The sequence below is a fragment of the Martes martes genome (genome assembly GCF_963455335.1).
Source record: "Martes martes genome assembly, chromosome: 7".
Lineage (NCBI taxonomy): Eukaryota > Metazoa > Chordata > Mammalia > Carnivora > Mustelidae > Martes > Martes martes.
Genome location: NC_137894.1, coordinates 26,815,937 through 26,842,878, shown reverse-complemented (window position 1 = coordinate 26,842,878; position 26,942 = coordinate 26,815,937). Strand labels below are relative to the sequence as shown.

At 43.0% G+C, this 26,942-nt stretch overlaps 1 protein-coding gene across 3 annotated transcripts in view; it reads left to right on the top strand.

The window, feature by feature from the left end:
• The window catches only part of CYFIP1 (cytoplasmic FMR1 interacting protein 1), a 119,991-nt gene that overhangs the window by 28,252 nt on the left and 64,797 nt on the right, over positions 1-26,942 (top strand). For 2 of the 3 annotated variants that reach the window (XM_080809536.1, XM_080809535.1), the window contains exons 2-9: positions 18,899-19,021; positions 19,097-19,186; positions 20,416-20,493; positions 20,757-20,858; positions 21,755-21,936; positions 24,955-25,051; positions 25,153-25,281; positions 26,445-26,549. In XM_080809536.1, coding sequence (XP_080665662.1) covers positions 18,905-19,021; positions 19,097-19,186; positions 20,416-20,493; positions 20,757-20,858; positions 21,755-21,936; positions 24,955-25,051; positions 25,153-25,281; positions 26,445-26,549 — 900 coding nt within the window. In that variant the 5' untranslated portion in view covers positions 18,899-18,904. The remainder of the gene's footprint in view (positions 1-18,898; positions 19,022-19,096; positions 19,187-20,415; positions 20,494-20,756; positions 20,859-21,754; positions 21,937-24,954; positions 25,052-25,152; positions 25,282-26,444; positions 26,550-26,942) is intronic. The other variant, XM_080809537.1, reaches the window with a different exon arrangement.

The following is a 26,942-nucleotide window of genomic DNA, read 5'->3' as shown; positions in this document are numbered from 1 at the left end:
CCGTTCTGCCTTTTATTGATTGATTAGTTTAGCATAAGAGTAGTTTCTTCATAGAAATCTCAGGAGGTGTACCAGTATATAATAGCTAAAAGCAGGGCTGCTTTCCTTTGGTTTCATAGAACATGGTTTGAATGCCACAGCTGTAGGTAGTACAAATGTGAGAAGAGTAACCTCAGCATTGTGTTTTGTACAGTTAAAAGAAGTGAAAAAGAGTGGCAGACATGAGTGCAGCTTTGAAGTACTCCAGACTAGAGAGGGGCTGGTCCAGCAGAGTGAGACAGTAGTAGGAAATGGTAGAGGGGGCGAGAGTGCTCAGGAGGCTGACAGACAGCTCTTGTCTTGGGAAGACCCCATGGCACTGGAGAGCAGTGTCCTGGAAGGAGGAGCCCAGACATACAAGATTCCCAAGTGGACTCCATCTCAGACTTCACCTTATTGTGATTTTCAAGCAAACTTGACTATGTTTCTCTGTCAATGCAAACAGTTCTTTTGAGGTGATTGTAAAAGAGACTAGTGTTGCTTTTGAGAATGAATTTGAGGTTTTTGTGCATTAAAACAATTGAGTTTCTTCAGTGCTCAAGCTTGGCTAGAAAACGATGTTTGGTTTTTAATTAGGAACTTTTTGCCTGGTAATCACAGCAGCCCCATCCCCACACTTCCATCTCCCCCGTTAACCTGGAGAAGTAAGTTGTATTCCATGCTAGTTGGTGATACAGAAATTGTACAGATACACATTGTTTTATTTATTTTTCTTTCCAAGTTTTTATTTAAATTCCAGTTAACATACGGTGTAAATTTAGTTTCAGGTATATAGTTTAGTGATTCAACACTCATCACAAGTGCCCTCCTTAATCCCCATCACCTATTTAACCCATCGGACCACCCCCTCCCCTCTAGCAACCCTCAGTTTGTTCTTTATAGTTAACAGTGTTTCCCGGTTTGCCTCTCTTCCCTCAACCCCCATATGTTTCATTTCTTAAATTCCACATGTGAATGAAGCCATATGGTATTTGTCTTTCTGTAACTGACTTATTTCACTTGGCTTAATACCCTCTAGCTCCATCTATATGTTGTCAGAAATGGCAAGATTTCATTCTTTTTCATGGCTGAATAATATCCCTCTGTGTGTGTGTGTGTGTGTGTGTGTGTGTGTGTGTGTGTGTACACACATGATTTATTTTACATGTGAGCAGATTGCACAAAAATATTGGACATTTCTATCTTTCTGGGAAGTACCTTTATTTGCATATAGAAGAGGAAGAAAATCAGTGTTCATCTTAGATGCGTTAGTTTCATAGTTTCTTATTTGGTTATGTTGTGGAGTTTGATGAGCAAAATACTTTTCAGTTTTTAAAATAAAAGCTTAAAAATACTTAGAAGACTCCTCTCGGTCACGTTGACTCAGGGTGGAATCAACACATGCACAGCACTCCCACTGTGGGTACCACAGGCAGGAAGCTTGAATGGGCACCAGACTGATCAGTCCTGCATTTTGCTGCCTGTGGTTTCACCATGTTTTGTAATCTTGGTGTTGAGCTTCCCCGACAGTTTCTTTCTTTCTTTTTTTTTTTTTTAATTTTAGTTACTCATTTGAGAGAGAAACAGAGAGAGCACAAGCAGGGGGAGAGGCAGAGGGAGAAGGAGAAGTGGACTCCCTGCTGAGCTGGGAGCCCGATGTGGGGCTCGATCCCAGGAACCAGAGATCATGACCTAAGCTGAAGGCAGATGCTTAACCATTTGAGCGACCCAGGCACCCCTGACAGTTTCTATTTTAAACAAAGATTATTCCTTTCATTGCCTGTGCGGAGCTCCCGCTTGTTGACTCTTGGATAAGATGCACCTACTCTTGGCTTGTGTCAGACACTGGGCCACACTCCTTGCGGATGCCCCCAGAGGGAGGTTTTGGATCTAAGACTGTGCTGGACTCTGACCACACGTGTACATGGTGCTAGTGCTGCCCCCACCTCTCAACTTACCCCTGAGTCCCCAACTTCTGGCCTGAGTTGGTGTCCCAGTGCCTCATTCTTTACTTGGTGCATCGAGTGCTAGCTATTGCTACACATACTACTACCTACCCCTCCAGGGCTTTGGGGTCAATTTTCAGTCCTGACTGTGAATTGAGTTAGCTGCCACCATATCTTACTGACAGTGAGACCCAACCCAGTCTGGTTCCTGGCCCTTGGAAGCTTAATATTTATTAATAGGCATGTACCTAGTTTAACAGTTTTAATTTCATTTCTGTTTTTCTGGACAGCAATTCATCTAAGTAAGACCTTGCCTTGATAAAAGTTACAGATCTGTGGAACTTGTGCTGAGTTCCTTTGTGAATATGTGAGACCTACTGGAGTTAAATGTTTGATTTAATAAAGATTTAAATTTAGAGGCTGTATTAGAAACAGAAGTAACCAGAATCAGTTTACTTATGTTTACATTTTGAGCTGTTTCTCTTAGTGTTTTTGAGCCATTCTTCTAAATGAGTCACTTTCTCAAGCTGATATCCATTGTCTCTAGGTTCAACCTTCTTTGACATTTACTTCCTTTTGCTCTTTATTTTCATTTTTTCACACTGGAGGATGAATGTTCTTCCAGATACATGCAAATGATTTCACCCAAAACGTTTTCAATTTTTTTGTTTCCACAACAGTGCTAGGGGAATGGTGATAGAACAGAAGACTAGCTCTATGGTGATAGAAGTTTATCCTCTCATCTGCTAAAACATAAGGATCCCCTCCATGGCTGCTTCCTAACACCTGCACTCACCCCTGTGAAACTCACTTTATTGACCTATTTGTTTGCCTCTGGCCTTTACCCAAGTGGACACAGTGCCTGGCAATGGGGTGGGTGATTCTGTCCCTGCTCTGGTTGTGGGGCCTCTGAGCCTTGATCTGCTCATCTGTCAAGGTGTGATGGCCCCATATTGAGGGCGGCTGAGGGGACAACTTGTTGAGATGTTAGGGTGAATCTGAGGCTGAGGGGCAGACATTGCCCAGTGAGGGTGGACACTGCCTTTCCGGCAGGCAGCTGTGAGGCCCTCCAGCCCAGTGTTGGGAACCCCATCCTCCTATCTACATGTGGTTGCTTGATCCCCACCTAGGGTCCCCTGGTGTTCACCTGTGGTGCACACCTAGCTCCAGGTGGGAGGTGAAAGGAAGGGATGCCCCTAGTTTGCTCTGGGCAGGACCTGCACTTGCAGTGTTGTCAAGGCTGTGTGAGGGGGATTTGTGCATTCCATTGTGATGGTCTGTGTCACAGTGGGAAAGGGGAATGTATAGTTAGATACCTCTTAGGGAGGCAAATGCCAGCAAGATTTTGAAGACCCTGCCCTGCACAGACCTGAGCCTCCATTCTCCATGAGTCTCTTCCTGGTAGTGAGCAACCTGTGGTTGCTTGACTCCCACCTGAGGTCCCCTGTGTCCTAGGAGTGCCTCACCTAAGGGTAGGGAGTACAGGGCATGGGAGGAGGAAGTAGCCTAGCTGGGATCTCACTGGGCTGAGAGTGTTCCAGTGTGTCACAGCACAGCCTTCCCTCCCTTCCCTGCTCCCCTTCTCTCCATTTCAAGCTCATGGGCATGTAGTCCACATGCCAGGGTCATGCCATGGACACAGCCTGAGTGAAAGAATAAGCTGGGTAAGTGGGGCACACAGCATATTGTGCAGGGTTCCCTAATTCAGACCACTGACCAGCTCTCACTCACCAATGGTGAAAATGCTGAGTAGCTCTCCAGAGCATAGGTTATCGCCTGAGCCAAGGGGATACCTTTGAGTGATTCAAAGGTATTCGAACAGCCACTGGAAGAGCAAAAAGTACATTCAATATGTCCTTTGAAATCTTTATTTTAAAAATTGTTAAATTCACAAAATCAGTTGGTGGTTTGTTAAAATGGCAGTTTTATAATTTGACAAGCTGTAGAGCTTGGAGGCAAACTTGAGGTCTGGGGACTACTGCCGATAGAGATTCAGTCAATGGAGAAAAGCCTAGCTTGACATTGTTTAATGATGTAAACCAAGGAGAGTGCCTTATTTGCAGTTTACTGTGAAGGGGGTGTGGGGACTCACACACCAGAAGTGCCCGTGGTAGCTCTTTGAGAAGGAGGTCCAAGCAGTCCACTGGCCTTGGTTTTACTCCTAGCCATCTGCTTGTTCTGCACTGAGCATATATTGTTTCATGATCAGAAAACACCGGCACATGGTGGATTTTAGCAGCCAGTTGGTGTAAGGGCATAAGGATCCTGTTGGGGCAATATATATATATATTTTTTTAATCTTCAGATTTTTTTAATTAATTATTTTCTTTTTTAATTAACAATAATGTATTATTAGCGCCAGGGGTACAGGTCTGTGAATCTCCAGGTTTACACACTTGACAGCACTCACCATAACACATACCTTTCCCAATGTCCATAACCCCACCACACTCTCCCTGCCCACCCCCTCCACTCCCCCTGGCCCCGCAACCCTCAGTTTGTTTTGTGAGATTAAGCATCTCTTATGGTTTGTCTCCCTCCCGATCCCATCTTGTTTCATTTATTCTTTTCCTACCCTACAAACCACCCAAGTTGCATCTCCACTTCCTCATATCAGGGAGGTCACATGATAGTTGTCTTTCTCCAATTGACTTATTTCGCTAAGCATAATACCCTCTAGTTCCATCCACGTCGTCGCAAATGGCAAGATTTCATTTCTTTTGATGGCTGCATAGTATTCCTTTGTATATATATATACCACCTCTTCTTTATCCATTCATCTGTTGATGGACATCTAGGTTCTTTCCATAGTTAGGCTATTGTGGACATTGCTGCTATAAACATTTGGGTGCACGTGCCCCTTCAGATCACTACATTTGTATCTTTAGGGTAAATACCCAGTAGTGCAATTGCTGGGTCATAGGGTAGCTCTATTTTCAACTTTTTGAGGAACCTCCATGCTGTTTTCCAGAGTGGTTGCACCAGCTTACATTCCCACCAACAGTGTAGGAGGGTTCCCCTTTCTCCGCATCCTCACCAACATCTGTCATTTCCTGACTTGTTAATTTTAGCCATTCTGACTGGTGTGAGGTGGTATCTCATTGTGGTTTTGAGTTGTATTTCCCTGATGCCGAGTGATGTGGAGCACTTTTTCATGTGTCTGTTGGCCATCTGGGTGTCTTCTCTGCAGAAATGTCTGTTCATGTCCTCTGCCCATTTCTTGATTGGATTATTGGTTCTTTGGGTGTTGAGTTTGATAAGTTCTTCATAGATTTTGGATACTAGCCCTTTATCTGACATGTCATTTGCAAATATCTTCTCCCATTCTGTCAGTTGTCTTTTGGTGTAAGGAAATGGTCCAGTTTCATTTTTCTGCATGCGGCTATCCAGTTTTCCCAACACCATTTGTTGAAGAGACTGTCTTTTTTCCATTGGACATTCTTTCCTGCTTTGTTGAAGATTAGTTGACCATAGAGTTGAGGGTCTATTTCTGGGATCTCTAATCTGTTCCATTGATCTATGTGTCTGTTTTTGTGCCAGGACCATACTGTCTTGATGATGACAGCTTTGTAATAGAGCTTGAAGTCTGGAATTGTGATGCCACCAACTTTGGCTTTCATTCTCAATATTCCTCTCACTATTCAAGGTCTTTTCTGGTTCCATATAAATTTTAGGATTATTTATTCCATTTCTTTGAAAAAAATGGATGGGATTTTGATAGGGATTGCATTAAATGTGTAGATTGCTTTAGGTAGCATAGACATTTTCACATTTGTTCTTCCAATCCATGAGCATGGAACATTTTTCCATTTATTTGTGTCTTCCTCAATTTCTTTCATGAGTACTTTATACTTTTCTGAGTATAGATTCTTTGCCTCTTTGGTTAGGATTATTCCTAGGTATCTTATGGTTTTGGGTGCAATTGTAAATGGCATTGACTCCTTCATTTCTCTTTCTTCTGTCTTATTGGGGTATAGAAATGCAGCTCATTTCTGTGCATTGATTTTATATCCTGACACTTTACTGAATTCCTGTACAAGTTCTAGTAGATTTGGAGTAGAGCCTTTTGGGTTTTCCACATATAGTATCATATCATCTGCAACGAGTGATAGTTTGACTTCTTTGCCAATTTGGTTGCTTTTAATTTCTTTTTGTTGTCTGATTGCTGAGGCTAGGACTTCTAATACTATGTTGAATAGCAGTGGTGATAATGGACATCCCTGCCGTGTGCCCGACCTTAGCGGAAAAGCTCTCAGTTTTTCTCCATTGAGAATGATATTAGCGGTGGGTTTTTCATAGATGGCTTTGATGATATTGAGGTATGTACCCTCTGTCCCTACACTTTGCAGAGTTTTGATCAGGAAAGTATGTTGTACTTTGTCAAATGCTTTTTCAGCATCTATTGAGAGTATCATATGTTCCTTGTTCTTTCTTTTATTAATGTATTGTATCACATTGATGGATTTGCGGATGTTGAACCAACCTTGTAGCCCTGGAATAAATCACAATTGGCCATGGTGAATAATCCTTTTAATGTACTGTTGGATCCCATTGGCCAGTATTTTGGTGAGAATTTTCGCATCTGTGTTCATCAAGGATATTGGTCTGTAATTCTCTTTTTTGATGGGATCCTTGTCTGGTTTTGGGATCAAGGTAATGCTGGCCTCATAAAATGAGTTTGGAAGTTTTCCTTCCATTTCTATTTTTTGGAACAGTTTCAAGAGAATAGGAATTAATTCTTCTCTAAATATTTGGTAGAATTCCCCTGGGAAGCTGTCTGGCCCTGGACTCTTGTTTTTTGGGAGATTTTTGATGACTGCTTCAATCTCCTTACTGGTTATGGGTCTATTCAGGTTTTCTATTTCTTCCTGGTTCTGTTGTGGTAGTTCATAAGTCTCTAGGAATGCATCCATTTCTTCCAGATTGTCAAATTTGCTGGCGTAGAGTTGCTCATAATATGTTCTTGTAATTGTATTTCTTTGGTGTTGGTTGTGATCTCTCCTCTTGCATTCATGATTTTATTTGGGTCCTTGCTCTTTTCTTTTTGATAAGTCCAGCCAGGGGTTTATCAATCTTATTAATTCTTTCAAAGAACCAGCTCCTAGTTTCGTTGATTTGTTCTATTGTTTTTTGTTTGTTTGTTTCTATTTCATTGATTTCTGCTCTGATCTTTCTTATTTCTCTTCTCCTGCAGGGTTTAGGCTTTCTTTGTTGTTCTTTCTCCAGCTCCTTTAGGTGTAGGGTTAGGTTGTGTATTTGAGACCTTTCTTGTTTCTTGAGAAAGGCTTGTATCGCTATATATTTTCCTCTCAGGACTGCCTTTGCTGTGTCCCACAGATTTTGAACTATTGTGTTTTCATTATCATTTGTTTCCATGAATTTTTTCAATTCTTCTTTAATTTCCTAGTTAACCCATTCATTCCTTAGAAGGATGCTCTTTAGTCTCCACATATTTCAATTCTTTCCCAATTTCCTCTTGTTCTAGCTTCAGAACATTGTGGTCTGAAAATATGCAGGGAATGATCCCAATCTTTTGATACCGGTTGAGACCTGACTTATGACCCACGATGTGATCCATTCTGGAGAATATTCCGTGTGCAGTAGAGAAAAATGTGTATTCTGTTGCTTTGGGATGAAAGGTTCTGAATATATCTGTGATGCCCATGGTCCTGTGTGTCATTTAAGGCCTTTGTTTCCTAGTTGATCTTTTGCTTGGATGATCTGTCCATTTCAGTGAGGGGAGTGTCAAAGTCCCCTACTATTATTGTATTATTGTTGATGTGTTACTTTGATTTTGTTCTTAATTGGTTTATATAGTTGGCTGCTCCCATGTTAGGGGCATAGATATTTAAAATTGTTAGATCTTCTTGCTGGACAGACCCTTTGAGTATGAATAGTGTCCTGCCTCATCTCTTATTATAGTCTTTGGCTTAAAGTCTAATTGATCTGATATAAGGATTGCCACGCCAGCGTTTTTTGATGTCCATTAGCATGGTAAATTGTTTTCCACCCCCTCACTTTAAGTCTGGAGGTGTCTTTAGGTCTAAAATGAGTTTCTTGTAGACAGCATATTGATGGGTCTTGTTTTTTAATCCATTCTGATACCCTGTGTCTTTTGATTGGGGCATTTAGCCCATTAACATTCAGGGTAACTATTGAGAGAGATGAATTTAGTGCCATTGTATTGCCTGTAAGGTGACTATTAACTGTATATTGTCTCTGTTCCTTTTTGATCTACTACTTTTAGGCTCTCTCTTGGCTTAGAGGACCCCTTTCAATATTTCCTGTAGAGCTGGTTTGGTGTTTACAAATTCTTTTAGTTTTTTTTGTCCTGGAAACTTTTTTTTATCTCTCCTTGTATTTTCAGTGGTAGCCTAGCTGGATATAGTATTCTTGGCTGCATAGCCTAGCTGGGTATAGTATTCTTGGCTGCGTGTTTTTCTCTCATTTAGTGCTCTGAATATATCATGCCAGTTCTTTCTGGCCTGCTAGGTCTCTGTGGATAACTCTGCGCCAATCTAATATTTTTACCATTGTATGTTACAGACTTCTTGACCCGGGCTGCTTTCAGGGTTTTCTCTTTGTCACTAAGACTTGTAAATTTTACTATTAGATGCCGGTGTGTGGACCTATTCTTACTGATTTTGAGGGGGGTTCTCTGCACCTTCTAGATTTTGATGCTTGTTCCCTTTGCCATATTAGGGAAATTCTCTACACCAATTCCCTCCAATATACCTTCTGCTCCCCTCTCTCTTTCTTCTTCTGGAATCCCAATTATTCTAATGTTGTTTCATCTTATGGTCTCACTTATCTCTTGAATTCTCCCCTCGTGGTCCAGTAGTTGTCTTTCTTTGCCCAGCTTCTTTATTGTCTGTCATTTGGTCTTCTATATCACTAATTCTCTCTTCTGCCTCATTTATCCTAGCAGTAAGAGCCCCCATTTTTTTTTTAAGATTTTATTTATTTGTTTGACAGACAGAGATCACAAGTAGGCAGAGAGGCAGGCAGAGAGAGAGGGAGAGGCAGGCTCCCCGCTGAGCAGAGAGCCCGATGCAGGGCTCGATCCCAGGACCCTGGGATCATGACCTGAGCCGAAGGCAGAGGCTTTAACCCACTGAGCCACCCAGGTGCCCCAAGAGCCCCCATTTTTTATTGCACCTCATTAATAGCTTTTTTTATTCCAACTTGCTTAGATTTTAGTTCTTTTATTTCTCCAGAAAGGGCTTTTATTTCTCCAGACAAGGTTTCTCTAATATCTTCCATGCCTTTTTCGAGCCTGGCTAGCACCTTGAGAATCGTCATTCTGAACTCTAGATCTCACATATTACCAATGTCTGTATTGATTAGGTCCCTAGCCTTCGGTACTGCCTCTTGTTCTTTTTTTTTTTTTTTTTTTGTGCTGAGTTTTTCCACTTTGTCATTTTATCCAGATAAGAATATATGAAGGTTGGGGCGCCTGGGTGGCTCAGTGGGTTAAAGCCTCTGCCTCTGGCTCGGGTCATGATCCCAGGGTCCTGGGATCGAGCCCCGCGTCGGGCTCTCTGCTCAGCAGGGAGCCTGCTTCCCCCTCTCTCTCTGCCTGCCTCTCTGCCTACTTGTGATCTCTGTCTGTCAAATAAATAAATAAAATCTTTAAAAAAAAAAAAAAAAAAAAAAAAAAAGAATATATGAAGGAGCAAATAAAATACTAAAAGGGTAGCAAAGACCCCAGGAAAATGTGCTTTAACCAAATCAGAAGAGACCCCAAATCGTGGGGGGAAGTAAGGAGGTGAAAAGAAATTCAGAAAAAAAAAATTAAAAAAATAAAGAAAAAATATAAAAAAGAATAAATATATATATTAGTCTGGTGAGTAGAACAGGGTCACCCACTTAATTTGGGGAGTATTTGGTCTCTTAGAAGAAACTACTTCCCAAAATTTTAAAGAAGAAAAACATATATAAGGGTTAAGACAATAAAGGGATGGAATATGACGATAAAGATGAAAAAAAAGGTTTTTTTTTTAATTTCTAAAAAAGGAGTTGATAAGATAAGTTGGTTGGGAGAATAAAGAAAAAGAAAGTGGAGAGAATTTGCTCAGGCTGGAGACTAGAACAAAGCCCTGTGTTAGATTTAGGGTATAATTTGATCTTTTAGAAGTTGTATCCCAGATTTTTTTAGAAGAAAAAACCCTATGTGTATACAAAAAATAAAGTTAGATACAATGAAGGATAAAATATGACTATAATAAGGAAGATTCAAGAAAGATTCTTTTTTTTATGAAAGGTATTGTTAAGATAAACTAGTTAAAAAACGTTAACAGAGGAAAGAGTAAAAGTTAAAAAAACTTTAGCAGAAGGAGAAAATAAAATTTAAAAAAAAATTAACTTTGCAAGAGTAAAGAATCATGGGGAGAAAGCCATGAATTCCATGCTTTGCTTTCTCCTCCTCTGGAATTCTGCTATTCTCCTTGGTAAGTGAACTTGGTCTTGGCTGGATTTCTTGCTGATCCTTTGTGGGGGAGGCTTGTTGTAGTGATTCTCAAGTGTCTTTTGCCCGTGGCGGAATTTGCCCGGGCTGAGTAATCCGCTCAGGTTCGCTTTCGGGAGCTTTTGTTCCCTGAATGCTTTCCGTAGAGTTCCAGAGGACGGGAATGAAAATGGCGGCCTCCCAATCTCTGGCCCGGAGGAGCAGAGAGCTCTGGGCCCCACTCCTCAGTGCGCCCTGGGAGAAAAGCGCTCAGTTACGCCAGTCTCCCTGGCCCCCGGCTGCGCTCCGAGCTCACAGCCTGTGACCAAGCATCTCTGTCTCTGGCACACAGCCCCGCCTGGAGTCTCCAAACCCTGCAGATCCCTGCGCTCTTCCAGGGGGGTTTCCCCGGATCTTGTGGCCTATGCCACAGATCACAATTCAAGGAAACCCTGAATTGAGAGCTCACTCCTCGGCTCTGTCTTTGTAGCTGGCTTCCCCGGTCTAATACCTTTGAGCTGTGCGACATTCAGATACCCCCGATCCTTCTGTGACCCCGCGGGACCTGAGACCACGCTGTCCCTGCGTGGGCTTCACCCCGGCTTAGCCTCTGGAGCGATGTCCCTCAGTGGAGCAGACTTTTAAAAGTTCTGATTTTGTGCTCCGTTGCTCTGCTGCTTGCCGGGAGCCGGCCCCTCCCCCAAAGTGTGTCTTCCTGTTGCCTTGGGTTCATTTCTCCGCCAGTCCTATCTTTCAGAAAGTGGTCAATTTTCTGTTTCTAGAATTGCTGCTCTTCTCTTCGGTCTTCTGTTGGATTTGTAGGTGTTCGGAATGGTTTGATAAGCTATCTAGCTGATCTCCTGCTACCTGATGTCATCTGAGCCTGCTACTTCTCCACCCTCTTGACTCCTCTTCTGTTGGGGCAATTCTTGACTCATTCTCAGCTCTATGTTAGTTTGCTTGGCCTGCTGGAACAAATGCCACAGACCAGGTGGCTTAAGCAACAGAAATGTATTGTCTCATAGTTAATGGAAGCTGAAAGTTTGAGATCAAGGTGTCAGCAGGGTTGATTCCTTCCAAGGTTTCTCTCCAAGCTTGCAGATGGCTGCCTTCACTCTCTGCTCCCACATGTTCTTCCCTTTGTGCCTGTGGTCACAAGCCATCCTGCTGTGACCAGACCCCCAACTGGTATACACCTCTGTACATGTTCATGTGAGCTGAATTGGTGAAGACAGAAATGTGATGGAGTTGTTAAACTGTAAATTCCCACCTGGCAGCACTGGCAGGGTTGAGTACCATTCCAGATAAGTCATTTAATTATGGTTTGGGGCCTTGGCATCGTGGAAGCTGGTTAGAAAGTCTCATCACTCCTTCAGTGCAGTTGGAGGCTCTGCCCCATGGGTCATGTGATAGCTAGGCAGATGGGCTCCCTTGTCTTGGGGACACAATACAAGCTTTGTGGGGGCTGGCAGCAGCATTGGCAGTGAGCAGGGAAGGGGACCAGCGGCCATGAGGCAGATGTCACACTGGGAGAAAACTCCAGTGGGCCTGAGGGGACGAGGCAGGAAGGGGCGAGTTCCTGTGGCCAGAGTGGTTGCACTGAGCGTGCACTTCATTTCTAGAGTAGTGTGATACCCACGGTAAGGATAGAGTTTGTTGGTGGCAATTAGAGATGGAGAAAAGTAAATGGATTTAAAAGAAGTCTTGGAGGTAGAATTGTGAGGTGTCAAAGAACAAGTCAGAACCAAGACTTTGGAAGCTTGGACCCAGAGCTGACTTTTCCTACCTTTCCTTAATGTGGTTGAGGCAGAGACCATGCAGAAATGCATTTGTGGAGGAGGCACAGGATGGAGAGACATGGGAGTGTTTGTGCGGTCCTGGGTTTGTGAGTGTGTGCGTGTGTGTGTGTGCATGTGTGTTCATGGCAACTACAGGGCTCCACGTGGCAGAGTGTTTCTTAGGGAAATGTTTATGACTGAAAAAGATGAAATATGAAAATGTGACAGATGGGAAAGAACAGCAGTGACCTGTAGCAGGTCCTTGGCTAGTGGTCCACAGAAAGTGAAAAAGGTGCTGCAGATAAATGTTCAACAACTTGAACATTTTTATGGAAGTTGGAAGAAAAAAGCAGCTTACAAAACAGCTTGTATCATATTATCTTCTTTCTGTGGGGGATGGGGAGATTATGGCTTTTTTTTTCCTTTCCCATATTTCCTGATTTCTGTACAATAAGTATTGCTACTTTTTTTGGTCTTGATTTTTAAAAATTGTAAGGTCAAATTTACCATTTTGACCATTTTTAAGTGCACACTTCAGTGGCATTGAGTGCATTCACAGTATTGTGCAACCATCACCACTGTCTTCTCCAGAATTTTCCCATCTTCCCAGATGGGAACTTTCTACCTATTAAACACTAATTCCCCATTTCCAACCTTTGAAAACCACCATTCTACTTTCTCTCTGTGACTTTGACTACTCTAGGTACTAACATAAGTGGAATCATACATTATTTGTCCTTTTGTGACGGATTTATTTCACTTGGCATGATGTCGTCAAGGTTCATCCATGTTGTAGCCTTTGTGAAAATTTCTTTCCTTATTAATTATATCTCATTGTGTGTATGTACCACACAAATATTGCTATTTTTATATGAGAAAAGTGTCCTTAAGTACTTACTTGGATTAAGTTGAACATTTATGTTTTTCCTTGGATGTGACCTAAGTATGTCACTGACCCTGTCTGTGAGCCTCCTGCACTACCTCTTCCCCGACTAAGGGTGGTCTCTCTTGGGCAGAGGAGGGGGAGAAGGAAGGGTCCTATGCATTTTGGGCAGGAGGCCAAGGTGACTGGTCACATGGGCAGTGTGGCTGCCCTGGGTGGTTGGTCTGACCAGTTTTCTCAGTGACCACACGGGTGGCGTGAGGGTATGGAAGGCCTGCAGGAGCCCCCAGGCCTCTCCTGGCACAGCTTGGTTTCCAGCCATGCCAAGGGCCAAAAGTGGGACTTAGGGCTCGATCCGTAGGAGGCATGTCGTTTGGCAGCCTGGTGCCTCAGAAGCCATCACTGGGACTCCCCACACTGACTCTGCAAGGGCAGTGGCAAGGGCGATGACCAGCCCTTGCTACTCAGTGCTTTGCTATCCTGGGCGTCTTCTTTTTTAAGTATGCGGAACGGGAAGTCCTGATGATAGAAGGAAGTTGATCGTGGAAATTTTTAAAAGGCTGTTTTCCTTGTCTGTAAAAGGACCAGATATTTTGAAAAATTACCTGCTACATTTTAAATTTATAGTTAGAAACATACAGAGTAGAGATCTTTTGTCAAGAGGAGTTTTGTGTGAATGCCAGTTTAGGCCCCCGAGGTCCCAGTATTCAGTTCCTCTGTGTTCTGGCTGATTTCCTGTCAAGGACAGAATTGTTGCTGTCACCAGTGCGCTTATGGATTTACTTCTCCTTTCAGTCCTGTTGGTGTTGGCTTGATGTAGTCTGGAACTCTCTCTCCTATTCGATGCATCCACATTGAGCATGGTTCTGTCTCCCTGGTGAATGACCTGTCATTGCGTGGTCCACCTCGTTATCCTTGGTTGTCTTCTTGGCTCCGAAGTTTACTACTCACGTGGCTACTGCAGCTTCCTTTGGACTGGTACTTTCCCCTTTTTCCCTTTTACTTTCAACATATGTCGTTGTATTTGAGGTGAGTTTCTTATAGCTGGCATATAGTTAAGGATTTTTTCATCCTTTCTGTCAACCTCTGGCTTTTAGTGTGTTCAGATTTTTTTTTTAAGTCTCCTCTTCTGAGATCCCAATTATTCTAATACTGTTTCATTTTATGGTATCACTTATCTCTTGAATTCTCCTCTTGTGATCCAGTAGTTGTTTGTCTTTTTTTTTCTCAGCTTCTTTATTTTCCGTTATTTTGTATTCTGTATCTTTTCTCTTCTGCCTTATTTATCCTAGCAGTTAGAGCCTCCATTTTTTAATTGCGTCTCATTAATAGCCTTTCTGATTTTGACTTGATTAGATTTTAGTTCTTTTGTTTCTCCAGAAAGGGATTCTCTGGTGTCTTCCATGCTTTTTTCAAACCCAGCTGGTATCTTTATAATCATTATTCTGAGCTCTGGTTCTGACATCTTACTTATGTCCATACTGATTAGGTCCCTGGCAGTTAGTACTACCTCTTGTTCTCTTTTTTGAGGTAGGTTTTTCCATCTTGTCATTCTTGTATAAAGTGGTCGCTTTTCTATTTGTAGAGTTGAAGCTATTCTGTTTTTAGTTCTCCAGTTGAGTTCACAGGTGTTCAGAATGGTTTGATAGCTGTCTAGCTGCATTCCTGGGATTAGATGAAACTAAAGTCTCCTACTCGTCTGCCAGTGTGTGTGTGTGTGTGTGTGTATAAATATATAATCAGTGTAATTCCTGATATGATTGGACATCACACACACACACACACTTTTTTTTTTTTAATAGTAGAAATTTATTTCTCACAATTTTGGAGGCTTAGAAGTCTGGGATCAGGGAGTCAGGGTCCCAGCATGGTCTTGTCTGGTGAGGGTCTATAACATTCAGATTTTTAATAAGAAATATGTATTTGGTCTTTATCTGTTTCTGACAGAGAGCTCCTAAAACCCTTATAGTTTCTTAAGTGGTAATGAAGATATTGATATTTATAACAAACGCCTTTCAACCACACCTGGGTTTATGGTAATGAGGTGACTTTTGGAAAGCCCCTTAAGAAGGGGGCTGGTTGTCAGGAGATGCAGCATGTGATTAGAGGATGGAACTTTTCTACCTTCCTGACCTTGGAGGTTAAATCCTTTGCCAACCGCTAGTGATTTAATCAGTCATTCTTACTCATGTAAGGAAGCCCACAAGGACAGAGTTCAGAGAATTTCTGGATTGATGAAATATGTAGACATTTGGGAAGAGTGTACAGCACTCAGAGAGGGCATAGAAGTTCAGCACCCTTTCCTCATAACTTGCCCTCTGTCTGTCTTCCATCTGGCTTTTCCTGAGTTACGTCATTTATAATAAACTGGTGATCTAGTAAGTAGAACATTTTCCTAAGTCGTGTGAGCTACTCTGGCAAATAAATTGAACCCAAGGAGAGGGGTCATGGGAACTTCTGGTTTATGGCTGGTTGATCAGAAGCACACTAGAGAACCCGGACTTTTGATTGGTATCTGAAGTGGAGGAGGGGGCAGCCTTGTAGGACTGAGTCCTTAACTTGTGGGATCTGATGCTGTCTGCATGTAGATAGTGTCAGAATTAAGCTGAATTGTAGGATACCCAGTTGGTATTCAAGAATTACTTGGTGGTGTGGGGGAAAAAAGCCACATATTGGAATTAGTCACAGACTTAGAGGACCCTTTTCTATGTTGCAACTTCTCATTATGTCCTTAAATAGCAGAGAGAGGATCCCTATTTTTTTCATTGCTCTGCTTCCTTTTCCTGCCTTCTGTTAGCTTGTCTGAACATTTTTAGTATTCCATTATAATTTATTACATATGATCTTTTCGTAAGTTATATTGCTTTTCATGTTTGTTTTTTGGTTGGTGGTGTTTTTTGTTGTTGTTTTTGTTTTTTGCTTGCTCTGGGATTATAAAGCACACACTTAACTTTTTGGGGTACTTCAAATCAGTATTTCACTAGTTCAAGTGGAATGTAGAAATCTTATACCACGTAGGTCCTTTTGCCTCCCCTCTAATGTCATAGTTCTCTTACATATTACATTTATAATCAGTGAAACCCTGTTAGCGTTTTAATTTTTTATTTCAACCCCTAAACATTGTTTAAAGAACTGTGGAGGAAATAGTCTATTCTCTTTGCTCCCTGTTTAACCTTTGGATTGCTTTTGCTTTGGTCTGTGTCCCAAGTCCTTCTGATATTACTTCCCTTTTATCTAAAAGAACTTTGATTAGCCTGTTGCCTATGAATCCTTTTTATTTTCTTTCATCTGGGAATATTCTTATTTGTTGTAGGATTCTGTGTTGACACTCCTTGCAGACTTAAAAAGTGTTTTTCTACTTTCTCAGGTCTCCTCGGTGTCTGAGGAGAAATCCACAGGCATTCAAATTGTTCTTCTCTAGGTAATAAAGCATTTTTTCTCTGTTTCCAAGATATTTTTTCTTTTTTTCACCAGTTAATTTTTTTTTAAAAATTTGAGTATAGTTGACACACAATGTTACACTGGTTTCAGGTGTACAACTTAGTGATTTGGCAAGTTTTTACATTATTCTATGTTCACCGCAAGTATAGCTACCATCTGTCCCGATACATCAGTATTACAATATTGTTGACTATTCCTTATGCTGTGCCTTGTAGCCCTGTGATTATTCATTCAAGATGTTTTTTTTTTTCTTTACTTTAGTTTATAACAGTTGACTATGATGTGTCTGGTATGGATTTCTTTCTTTTTTTTTTTTAATTAAGATTTTTTATTTGAGTGAGAGAAAGTGAGTGAGTGAGAGAGAGAGGGAGCACATACAGGGGGAAGGAAAAGCAGTCTCTCTGCTGGGCAGGGAGCCCCATGCCTGGCTTGATTCCAGAACCCTGGGATCATGACCTGAGCTAAAGGCAGGTGCTTAACTGACTACCAGGTGCCTTTGGTATGGATTTCTTTAGGTTTATCCTATTTGGGATCCATTAAGTTTCTTGAATTCATACATGGGTGTTCTGCCAAATGTAGGAGGTTTTTGGCCGTTGTTTTCACCCACTTTCTGCACCCCTTGCACTCTAATGACACAAATATTAGGCCATTTCTCTTGTACCAAAGGTCCCCCAAGTCTCCTCATGTTTTTTCAACCTTTTTTCTATTGTTCAAATTAGATCATTTCTATTGTTCTATCTTCAAGTTCATAGAATCTTTTTTTGCCTTGAGCTTATGTAGGGGGTTTTTAAAATTTTAGTATGGTATTTTTTAGTTTCAAAATTTCTACAATTTTTATTTGGTTCTTTTTATATAGTATCTTTTTTCCCTTGCTTTTGATTTCTTTTTTTCTTTCAGTTTGAGAGTGTTATCATTGTTTGTCAGAGCATTTTCATAGTCATTGCTTTAAACTCTGCTAAATAATTGTAATATCTGTGTTCTTTCATTGTCAGTATATGTTAATCATGTTTTCCTATAGGAGTTAAGACATTCTTGGTTCTTTGTGTGCTGAGTAGTTTGGACTGCAACTGGACATTGTGGATATTATGAAATGGGACTCTGGATCTTAAGTCCTGGGAGAATGCTGATTTTTTATTTTAGCAGGCAAACCACTTGGTTCAATTTAGGCTGTGGTTCTGACCTGCCTTCTCTGGGGTATGATTTGGTGTCAGTTCTGTTTCAGAGCCTCTGCAGTGCCATTTGTGTCTGTCTCATGAGTGCCGCCTGTTGCCATCTGGGAGCCAGCTATGGTCTCAGGGGTTGTGGTGTGAGAGGATCAGATTCATACACATACAGCTTGGGGGTGGGCCCAAAGTTCATGAGCAACTTTATGGGCTTGCTGTTTTGAGATTTCTTCCTCTCCACATTGTGCCTGGGGCTTTCCAGTGCCCTGGGGTTCCCTTTTTGGTTCTCTAGCCAATAGCTCCGGGTTTAGTAACTAGTTCCACCATGCACTTCTACACCCACACCTTGTCCGGCGCCCACTGTTGGGAGGAGCAACTGGGTACCTCTTCCATTTAGTGTTCTTGCCAGCCTGCCTGCTGCTCTTTCCTTACAATACATATAGTGGCCCCACATGTCCCATCTGGGGTCAGAGCTTCTTGCTGTGTTGCCTCTGGGGATGGAGCTACTACTCCCTGTATCCCATCCAGGATCAGAGCAGCATTCAGCAGGAGGCAGGCTGGTGTGTGCTGTTTCCTCTCCTCTGGAGCTGGCACAGATGTGTTTAGATGACATCCACCTCCATTTCAGTGCTTCCCTGCACAGGGCCTTGTTTGTGCTTTCAGTCCTTTACCAACAGCCCCCTCCCTTTTTCATGTTGACCCTCGTCACTCACCTTAGTAGTCCCTACAGGCTGTCCCTGGAGGAAGAGCTCTGACCTTTACCACCTTTATCGTTAGTGTGTAATCTTGCTTAGAGGAACCATCTGGGAAGTGTCTGTAGGCAGGGAAGCACTGTTGCCCCCTTGGAGGCTGTGCCTTCTTCATTGGGGGAGACATACTGTTGAAGAGGACATTCCCTCCTCTGGCTCCATGAGGGGTTGTCAGATCCTCCCAGAGAGCCTACTAGGGACAATGGCTCCAAGGTGGGAAGGGTGACAGGAAGCAACAGTATGTGTGGTGGTCCATGTATCCTACACTTTGACATTCCTGGAGGCCAGAAGAGGCTACATCATGACTCCTTTGTGAGCAAGCCTAGGAGAGATTGGCCATGATCACTTCAGCCATCTCCATTGCCCTCAAGAGAGGGGTCAGGTGAGTGGGGGTCTGATTTCCCCACCTTGGAATGATTGTCAGAGTATCTCCACCCTTCCTCACAGCTCAGGTGGCTTTCTGTTTTGTTCTAGGCCAAGATGGCGGCCCAGGTGACGCTGGAGGATGCACTGTCCAATGTGGACCTCCTGGAAGAGCTGCCTTTGCCTGACCAGCAGCCCTGCATTGAGCCCCCACCATCCTCACTGCTCTACCAGGTTTGTGCTGGGTAGGAGTGGGGTGCACTACCTACAATGCTGACCTCCACATGATGGTTTTTCTCTTCCTTTCAGCCAAATTTCAACACTAACTTTGAAGACAGAAATGCATTTGTTACTGGTATTGCAAGATATATTGAACAGGCGACTGTCCATTCTAGCATGGTAATTCCTTCTGCATGTTTTTGTTTTCCTTGGGGGATGAGTACCTGTGATGGCAAATGTACACTTTTTTGGTGTTATCCTGATATGGTATATAGTAAGGAGAAAGAGAAGAAAGTGGATAAAAATGCTTTATGTTTTTAGAGAAGGCTTTGTTTTTCTTATTATAAAAATAATACATGTTCTTTCTGAATATTGAGCATCCGTAGATGAAACAAAGAGAAAACCTTTGTCAGCATTTACAGGGAGTCCATTCTCTCTCATTATTTATACCTGTACTCATACAAGCAGTAATACACTCAAATGTGATTCAGATTGCATGAAGGAATTACACTGTTGGTAGGTATTTTAATGATTTCACAAACTTTTCACATGTCATGAAAATGTGCCAGATAAAGTAATTTTTAATAGCTGTCAAGTCCCATTTTGTAAACTTCCTCAGTTTAATTATTTTTGCATGTTTACTTAGTTTCCCTTTTTTTCTTTGTAATAAAAAATGTAGTGGTGAATATTGTTCCAAACACATCATTATTCCCATTGGCTAGATTTGTCGAAGTGAAGTTACTGGGTCAAAAGTTGTAAACATTTTAAAGGATCTCAAGCACATGATGAAATTATAGTTGACATGTTTAGAATATCTCTGCATTTTCTGCCATTTTTGCCAAAGAAAACAATGTGAAAGGAGTAGACACAAAAGCAGTTTTTAAAATAATGGCAGTCTTTGCATGGATACTCTCTCTGGATTTTAAGTGCTGCAGAAATACTTCTAGCTTTTCCTCCCCTTCACTAGGGATGACAGAGTTGCCTCAGTCTTATGAGTCCAGTGGCTCTTTGTAGCCTGGTGGTAAGGCCTTGAAGACCCTGTGCAAATCTACCCTATACTGGCCCCTGTTCTCAACTTCAGGTCTGCAGTGCCAGCAGGTTGTTTAGGGGTGAGTGGAGTTGAGGAATAGTGGCTGTGGCAGGTGCCCTGGGGCATGCCGGCTCCTCTCCAGCCAAGGGAAGCCACGGGAGTGTTTTGGGCGGGCATTATGGCTACAGTGCTGCACTGCAGCGTCACCAGCTTCTTAGCAACTGTCTGGTGGTGTGCAGTTCTTGGTACTTGTCTATCCCTCAAAGTGAGAGTCAGGATAGTTTATGCTTCTGGACTTTAGCAAAATGGTGTCTCCTTTTTTACGATTGTTTTCCTGCTTACCTTTGATTTGCCCTGTGTAAATTTCATTTTCTTGCAGAATGAAATGCTGGAGGAGGGCCAAGAGTACGCGGTCATGCTGTACACCTGGAGGAGCTGCTCTCGGGCCATCCCACAGGTGTCCCCATCCCAGCCATGCCTCACCCCATCCCTGCTGGCTGTGCGGCCCCCCTCTCCCACTACAGACAATGCTCCTACCCTTCTGGTTCCCCCCATCTCAGCCAGACCACACCCGCACTCCACCAGCCCTGTCCCCCTCCCCCACCCCATGCCACTCCACCCTACAGTGGGTTGGGACTGCTGGCTCTGCCCTAACAGTGCCCTGCCCTCTCACTTCTAGCTAAGTTGAAGCCTCTTTATGTCATACTTGTTTATTCCTAGGTGAAATGTAACGAGCAGCCTAATAGAGTGGAAATTTATGAGAAAACCGTAGAGGTCCTGGAGCCTGAGGTCACAAAACTGATGAATTTTATGTACTTCCAGGTACGACAGTGAAGTAATCCTAGGAGTTTAATGCAGAGGAGTGGGAATCTGGTCCACTCTCACCCATCACCATGACTTACTAAACAGAGTGCATGTGAATTAAAGCAACCGTAACAGTTTCTGAGACAAAAAGGAACAAAGCCTTTGTCAGTCTAAAGCTTTACTGACCCTTCTAGAATAAATACCTCTTTTGTGTTTCACTTCTCTTGTCTCTTTGAGAGTAAATTTGTATTTCCTCCATGAAGACTGTTTTCTGTTAGTTCCAAATGTGTTTGTCATTCCGTCAGTTCATACTTTTTATTCATCTTGTGTTTCAGGTCTTTTCTTTCTCTCAGCTTCTCCTAACTGTCCACTTAGTGGTCCTTGCTCTGCCTTGGCTCCTTTGGCCCACTGGTTAGGCAGAGTAGCCACAGGAAGGAGATTTGATAGTTTTTTAAAGATTTATTTTGGACATGTATGAAGTTTTTATTATAGATTCTTCAGGAAAGGAAGAAGATAGAACTTACTAGGAGAAGAATTTTTGTTTTATCTTCAGGGTTGTCAAGAGGAAAAATTTCCCTAACACCCCTTTTCACCTCTGAGTGCTACAACATCTATTTGTAGACCTTCTGTTGGAGCATTTTTCTCAGTAACTTTGCTTGTATAATCAACCAAATTCTTTTGTTTTAGGATGTAGTTGGTAAAGTAGAAAATAAATGATGTTTGTCACTGAGCAAAGGCATGTGGAAATTACTTTATAGAAACAAGTCTCTTTAACTGAGCTATAAAATCCACTCATTTGGGTGGGTATTTCATCAAAAAGGAATAGTGAGTCCAGATAACATGCTTGAAGCTGGGCATGGAGTTAGAGGTCTGTCACTGATAATGGCCTTTATGCCCTCCACTCCTCTGCTCAGAGAAATGCCATTGAACGATTCTGTGGGGAGGTGAGGCGCCTTTGCCATGCCGAGAGAAGGAAGGACTTCGTGTCTGAAGCCTACTTGATCACGCTGGGCAAGTTCATTAACATGTTTGCTGTGCTGGATGAACTGAAGAACATGAAGTGCAGCGTGAAGAACGACCACTCGGCATACAAGAGGTGGGCTTTGACCTCATTCCCCCAGGTCCTTGCAGAAAGTGCTCTGGCAGGCAGGGTGGTTCCTGGTGAGCTGCACGCTCTGCACATAGTAGGTGTGCGTCTCATGTGCTGAAATAGTGCAGCTGGTTGTTAGCAGTTCTTTGGCAGCCTCGGGACCGTTTGCATACACAAACCTAGGTATGTATGGGTATGTGAGGTAGCTGGCAGTTTATGTGTGTGGTGATGCTTCAAGGTGTGTCCTCACAGGTGTGTGTACATTGTAGTTTCATGACACTCGAGTGGGATCTGGTCATCCTCAAAGGTTTGTTGAGGACCTGTGGGTGCTCAGCTCGTGTGGGAACACAGAAGTACACAAGTCCCTGTTACAGAGGCTTAAGGCCACTGCAAGGCTTTTGGCTCAGTAGGGATCTTGATCAGGGCACAGGCAGATTCTACAGCCTGAGGGCGCCATCTCTGTATGTCATTTCCTGGCTACATGTCTCTGGAAGGTACACACCATCACCGCAGTGGGCAGAGCTGGCCTGTGGACTGTCATGGAGACATACTGAGCTTTCAGGTCCCTGAGACTAGCTCTCTTCCAGAGCTACAGAGACCTTCTGGAGAAGAGAATTGGAAAGGTGGGTGTGGCATGGTAGTGTGCTTCTGGAAAATTGTGAGGGGCAGATGGTGGCAGGAAGGTGGAGGGTGGTCGATCAGAGCAACGCAAACTGTCTTCTAATAGACTTGCTTTAGGAAATCTATGCTTGGTACTGTTGAAGGCATGAGTAGCTGGAATGAGATGCTGACTTCTGTTTCTTCTGCTTGATAGGAATGTTGACTATTAAATTTGATGAGATTTTACTTTGCATTGGAATAGGCTGGAGTTACGTTGTATCTGAAATCATAAAATTGTTGCCGTGTCTTTAAAATAAAATCAACATGGGATATGGTGCCAAACTGAGATTTAAGGATGAGGTTTCGGTGGGAATTGGGCTAGATCACCCAGGGTTTAAGCTAGATCCATAATGAAGTTAAGTATATGTATCCATCACCTAGAGTCAGCTCTGGTGATCTTGATCTGTTAACCGCTCTTGAACAGGAAAGGCTGGAGTTGACCTTATCTGATGTGTTTGTGGGATTGTAAGTAAGCTTGATTCTGGGTGGAGCATGGGGGCTTCTGAGGGTAGAGGATAGAACCCTGCCCAGGAGAGCAGCTTCTTCTCCTGGCTACACAAGTCCCTTGCCACATGATTTTGAGCAGCTGTTTCAACCTTTCTGACTTAGGAAAGTAGAGGAGGTAGACAGCATCAGTGGTTTTCAATTTCAAAAAAGCTTTTTTTATTTTTTTTTTGTCCCCCTTAGTAGTGACAACTTTATTCTGAAAGCCCAGTCTTAAAATAGTATAAAGATGGGACTGCTCTCTGGAAAGGTATGTGTGTGGGGGCCAGCACCCCCTCCAAGAGTCACCCAGGCTCTCCTAAGCACAGAGGGGGCTTGGGGCACCCCTCCTGCCTTCCAGTGTCTTCTTCCTGTGACCTCTGTTTGGGACCCCCTATCATCCTATCCTCACTTCTCTCAGCCCTCACATATTTGCACTCGAACTTTTTTTTTGCACCTAGCGATAGCTAATCTTCTGAGTATAAATGCCAGGTTAACCTATGGGGTTATGGTGAGGCTTGAGGAAAATAGAAAACAGTATTTTTGACCCCTTCATTAGTCTTAGCAACTACTCAAATCAGTAAAGTGAACATTTTAAAAAAGAATGTTATCATTATCAGAGTTCTTGTTAGGTTTAAGTCTATAATTTTTCAAAAACCTGCAGAAATAACAGTGGCTTAAACAAGGTTGCAGATCATTTCTCTCTCACCTGAAAGTCCTGAGGTAGATGGTCTGCAGCTGATGAGAGGATTCCACAGTGTTCACACCAGGGTTCCTGCTCTCTTGCTGCTCTGCTGTCTTCATGTGTTGTCTCATGGTCTAGGATGGTGGCTTGAGCTCCAGCTATCGTATCTGCATTCCAGTCAGCAGGGAGGAAGGAGGATAGAAGGGGTCGTACTATCTTTTATAAGTAAAATTCTAAGTGCCTTGCAGTGTTTTTCATTATATCTCATGGCTCAACCATTGGTCATGTGGACATGATGCACATTGCTGTAGCATGGAAATTTGGGGGTTATTTCTAAAGAGGCACAGAGTAAATGACTGTTGGTGTAGGTTATCAGTCTTTACCATGAGAATTCTTCATTAAAACTCCCAAGTTTTTAGGTTGTAGACATGTTCTTATGTGGCCAGTTTCCACTAAACTTTTTGGGGGGCTCCCCAGATGAGCACAATGCTCATACCCACCTTTGCATTGCTTTGCAAGACCCAGAGAGAGACTCATGTGTACCCTGCAGCCTTATTGGACCTGGATGTATAGGTAATTATGTGTATGCTGTTCCCTCTCCCCTCACATCTGCCCTGTGAGTGGGACAGATGGACAGTTGTTCTTATAGATGTGGTAAGTGAGGTTCAGGAGAGTTCAGGAGGTTAATCCAAGATTGAGCAGCATATTGGTGGAGGAGACCGGGATTCTATCTCTGAGGTTTGGCACCAAAACTATGTGTGGTCCCTGACTTTTGAGAGGCATGGTGTCCTGGAGGATTCTTGGCAGAGAACCTGGACAGTGCTGACCATCTTCATTACCACATTGTGGGAGTCATTGAGGGAGAGGCAGTCTTTCTCAGAGTTGGGAACAGATAGCCGTGGGGAGAGGCCAGTAAACAGGGACCCTTCAGGAAGGCCTGTGGTCAGCACTGCCATATCTCTGAGGAAGTCCATCAGCTGTGGACATTGAAGTGGTGAGCTGTCCAGGCTGGCAAAAGAGTGACCTGGATTCCAGGGTAGACAAGCTCGAGGAGGCTGAAATTATAACTAGCTACTAAAACCCACATTTTTACAGATAACTATCACCAGATAAAGTAATCTGTATTTTCCCTGCTTTTTTTTTTTTTTTAAGTCATTAAGCACACTGGTTGTTTAACTCTTTTTTTGCTTTCAAAGGGCTGCTCAGTTTTTACGGAAAATGGCGGACCCACAGTCCATCCAGGAATCACAAAATCTGTCCATGTTCCTGGCCAACCACAACAAAATCACACAAGTAAGGCTCCCAGTCTCGCTGCTCTGGCTGATGGGACGGATTGCTGGGGCCTGGGGTCCCGGGAACAGTCCCCGGCATGGATCTCACACTCTGTGTTTCAGTCTTTGCAGCAACAGCTTGAAGTGATTTCTGGCTATGAAGAGCTTCTTGCCGATATTGTGAATCTGTGTGTGGATTACTACGAGAATAGGATGTACCTGACACCCAGTGAGAAACACATGCTTCTCAAAGTACGTGTGTGGGCACGACTGCTTACATAACTGTAGAGAGAAGAGGCTGTGCCCTGATTATGATCCTTTTGCCAACCTTTTTTTATTCTCATGCTTGCCGTGTGTGTGTGTGTGTGTGTGTGTGTGTGTGTACACAGTATCTTCTCTGGTGCCCACAGCATGCACTACAGGCTCTCAACACATTCCTATGACCGTGTCTCAGGCTTGACCCCAGTGCCAGTTGGGATCATATGCCACCCTCTGGAAAATGTGCGCATGGGTAAGGAGGTCTGGGGTCAAGGGCTTTTCTCAGCATTAGCTTCTTATAGCAGAGGTTACCTCAGGTTCTGCTTGTTAAGGATATGATTCTTAGGAATTAAGAATACTGTGTCTCCATGATTATAGTAGACTCTTTTTGGTCAAGAACATGGCCATTCACCATACTGGAGAGGTTTTCTTTTCTTTTTCTTTTCTTTTCTCGATTTTACCTATTTATTTGAGTGAGATAGAGGGAGAGAGAGAGAGATCACATGCAGAGGGGAATGATAGAGGGAGAAGCAGACTCCCCACTGAGCAGGGAGCCCAATGCAGGACTCAATCCCAGGACCCCGGGATCATGACCTGAGCTGAAGGCAAGTGATTAACTGACTGAGCCACCCAGGTGTCCTGAGGAGGTTTTCAGTGACATTTCTTACTGGAAAGAGGAGAAGCCAGTTCTGCCATTGCATTTGTTCTGCTTTCCACCTTTGGGGAGAATAGCCCTGAAGGACCTTGTGCCAGGTATTCTGTCAGCCCAAAACATTCCCTGTAAGAGTGGGGCCAGCCCAATATCCCTTCCTGCAGGAGAGCACTGTGCTGGAGGACACTGTCTAGTGGAGCACTCTGTGACGGTGGAAAGTGTCCGTGCCATCTGAGAGGAGCCTCTGGCCATGAATGTTTATGGAAATCCACATTTAGTATTGCATTTGCTTGATGAGAGGTGGAGGTGGTGTTTGTGCCCGGGAGGACTTTAAAATAGCCACAAGAAATGACGCACATAGAATAGCTTCATATGAAGGGATAGCTATTTATTTATAAGGAACTTGTGAAAGTGCTTTTTGAAAGAAGAGTGAATTCTCATTTATGATCTTAGGGGTAGTTAAACTTGCAGGGCTGAGTTTTTTGTGTCGTTTTGTGATTTTCAGGTCATGGGGTTCGGTCTATATTTGATGGATGGGAGTGTCAGCAACATCTATAAACTTGATGCCAAGAAAAGAATAAACTTATCCAAAATCGATAAGTACTTCAAGGTGAGTTACATTTTTTTAGATAAGCCTTTTTAATCAAGTGTAAACAATTTGAATTTTGGGAGGTAAATTCTGTGACCCACATCTGGAAATGTGGGCATAGGCAGCGGGGATGGGGGACGTCACTGGCTTCTGTCTGCAAAGGTGGCCACCCTCCCTCCTGTTCTGCATCAGTTTTGCCTGGGTTTGAACCTTGTGTAAAGGGAATCATGGCTATGTGTATTCTTTTGCATCTGGCTGCTTTCACTCATTCATTAAATTCATCCCTGTGAGATCCCGCAGCTATAGATAGTCCTTAGGTTTTCATCGTGGTGTCCATTTTAAGATTACACCTCATCTTATTTATCCATTCTGTTCTGATGAACATGAGGTCATTTCTGAGTTTTGGCTGGCACA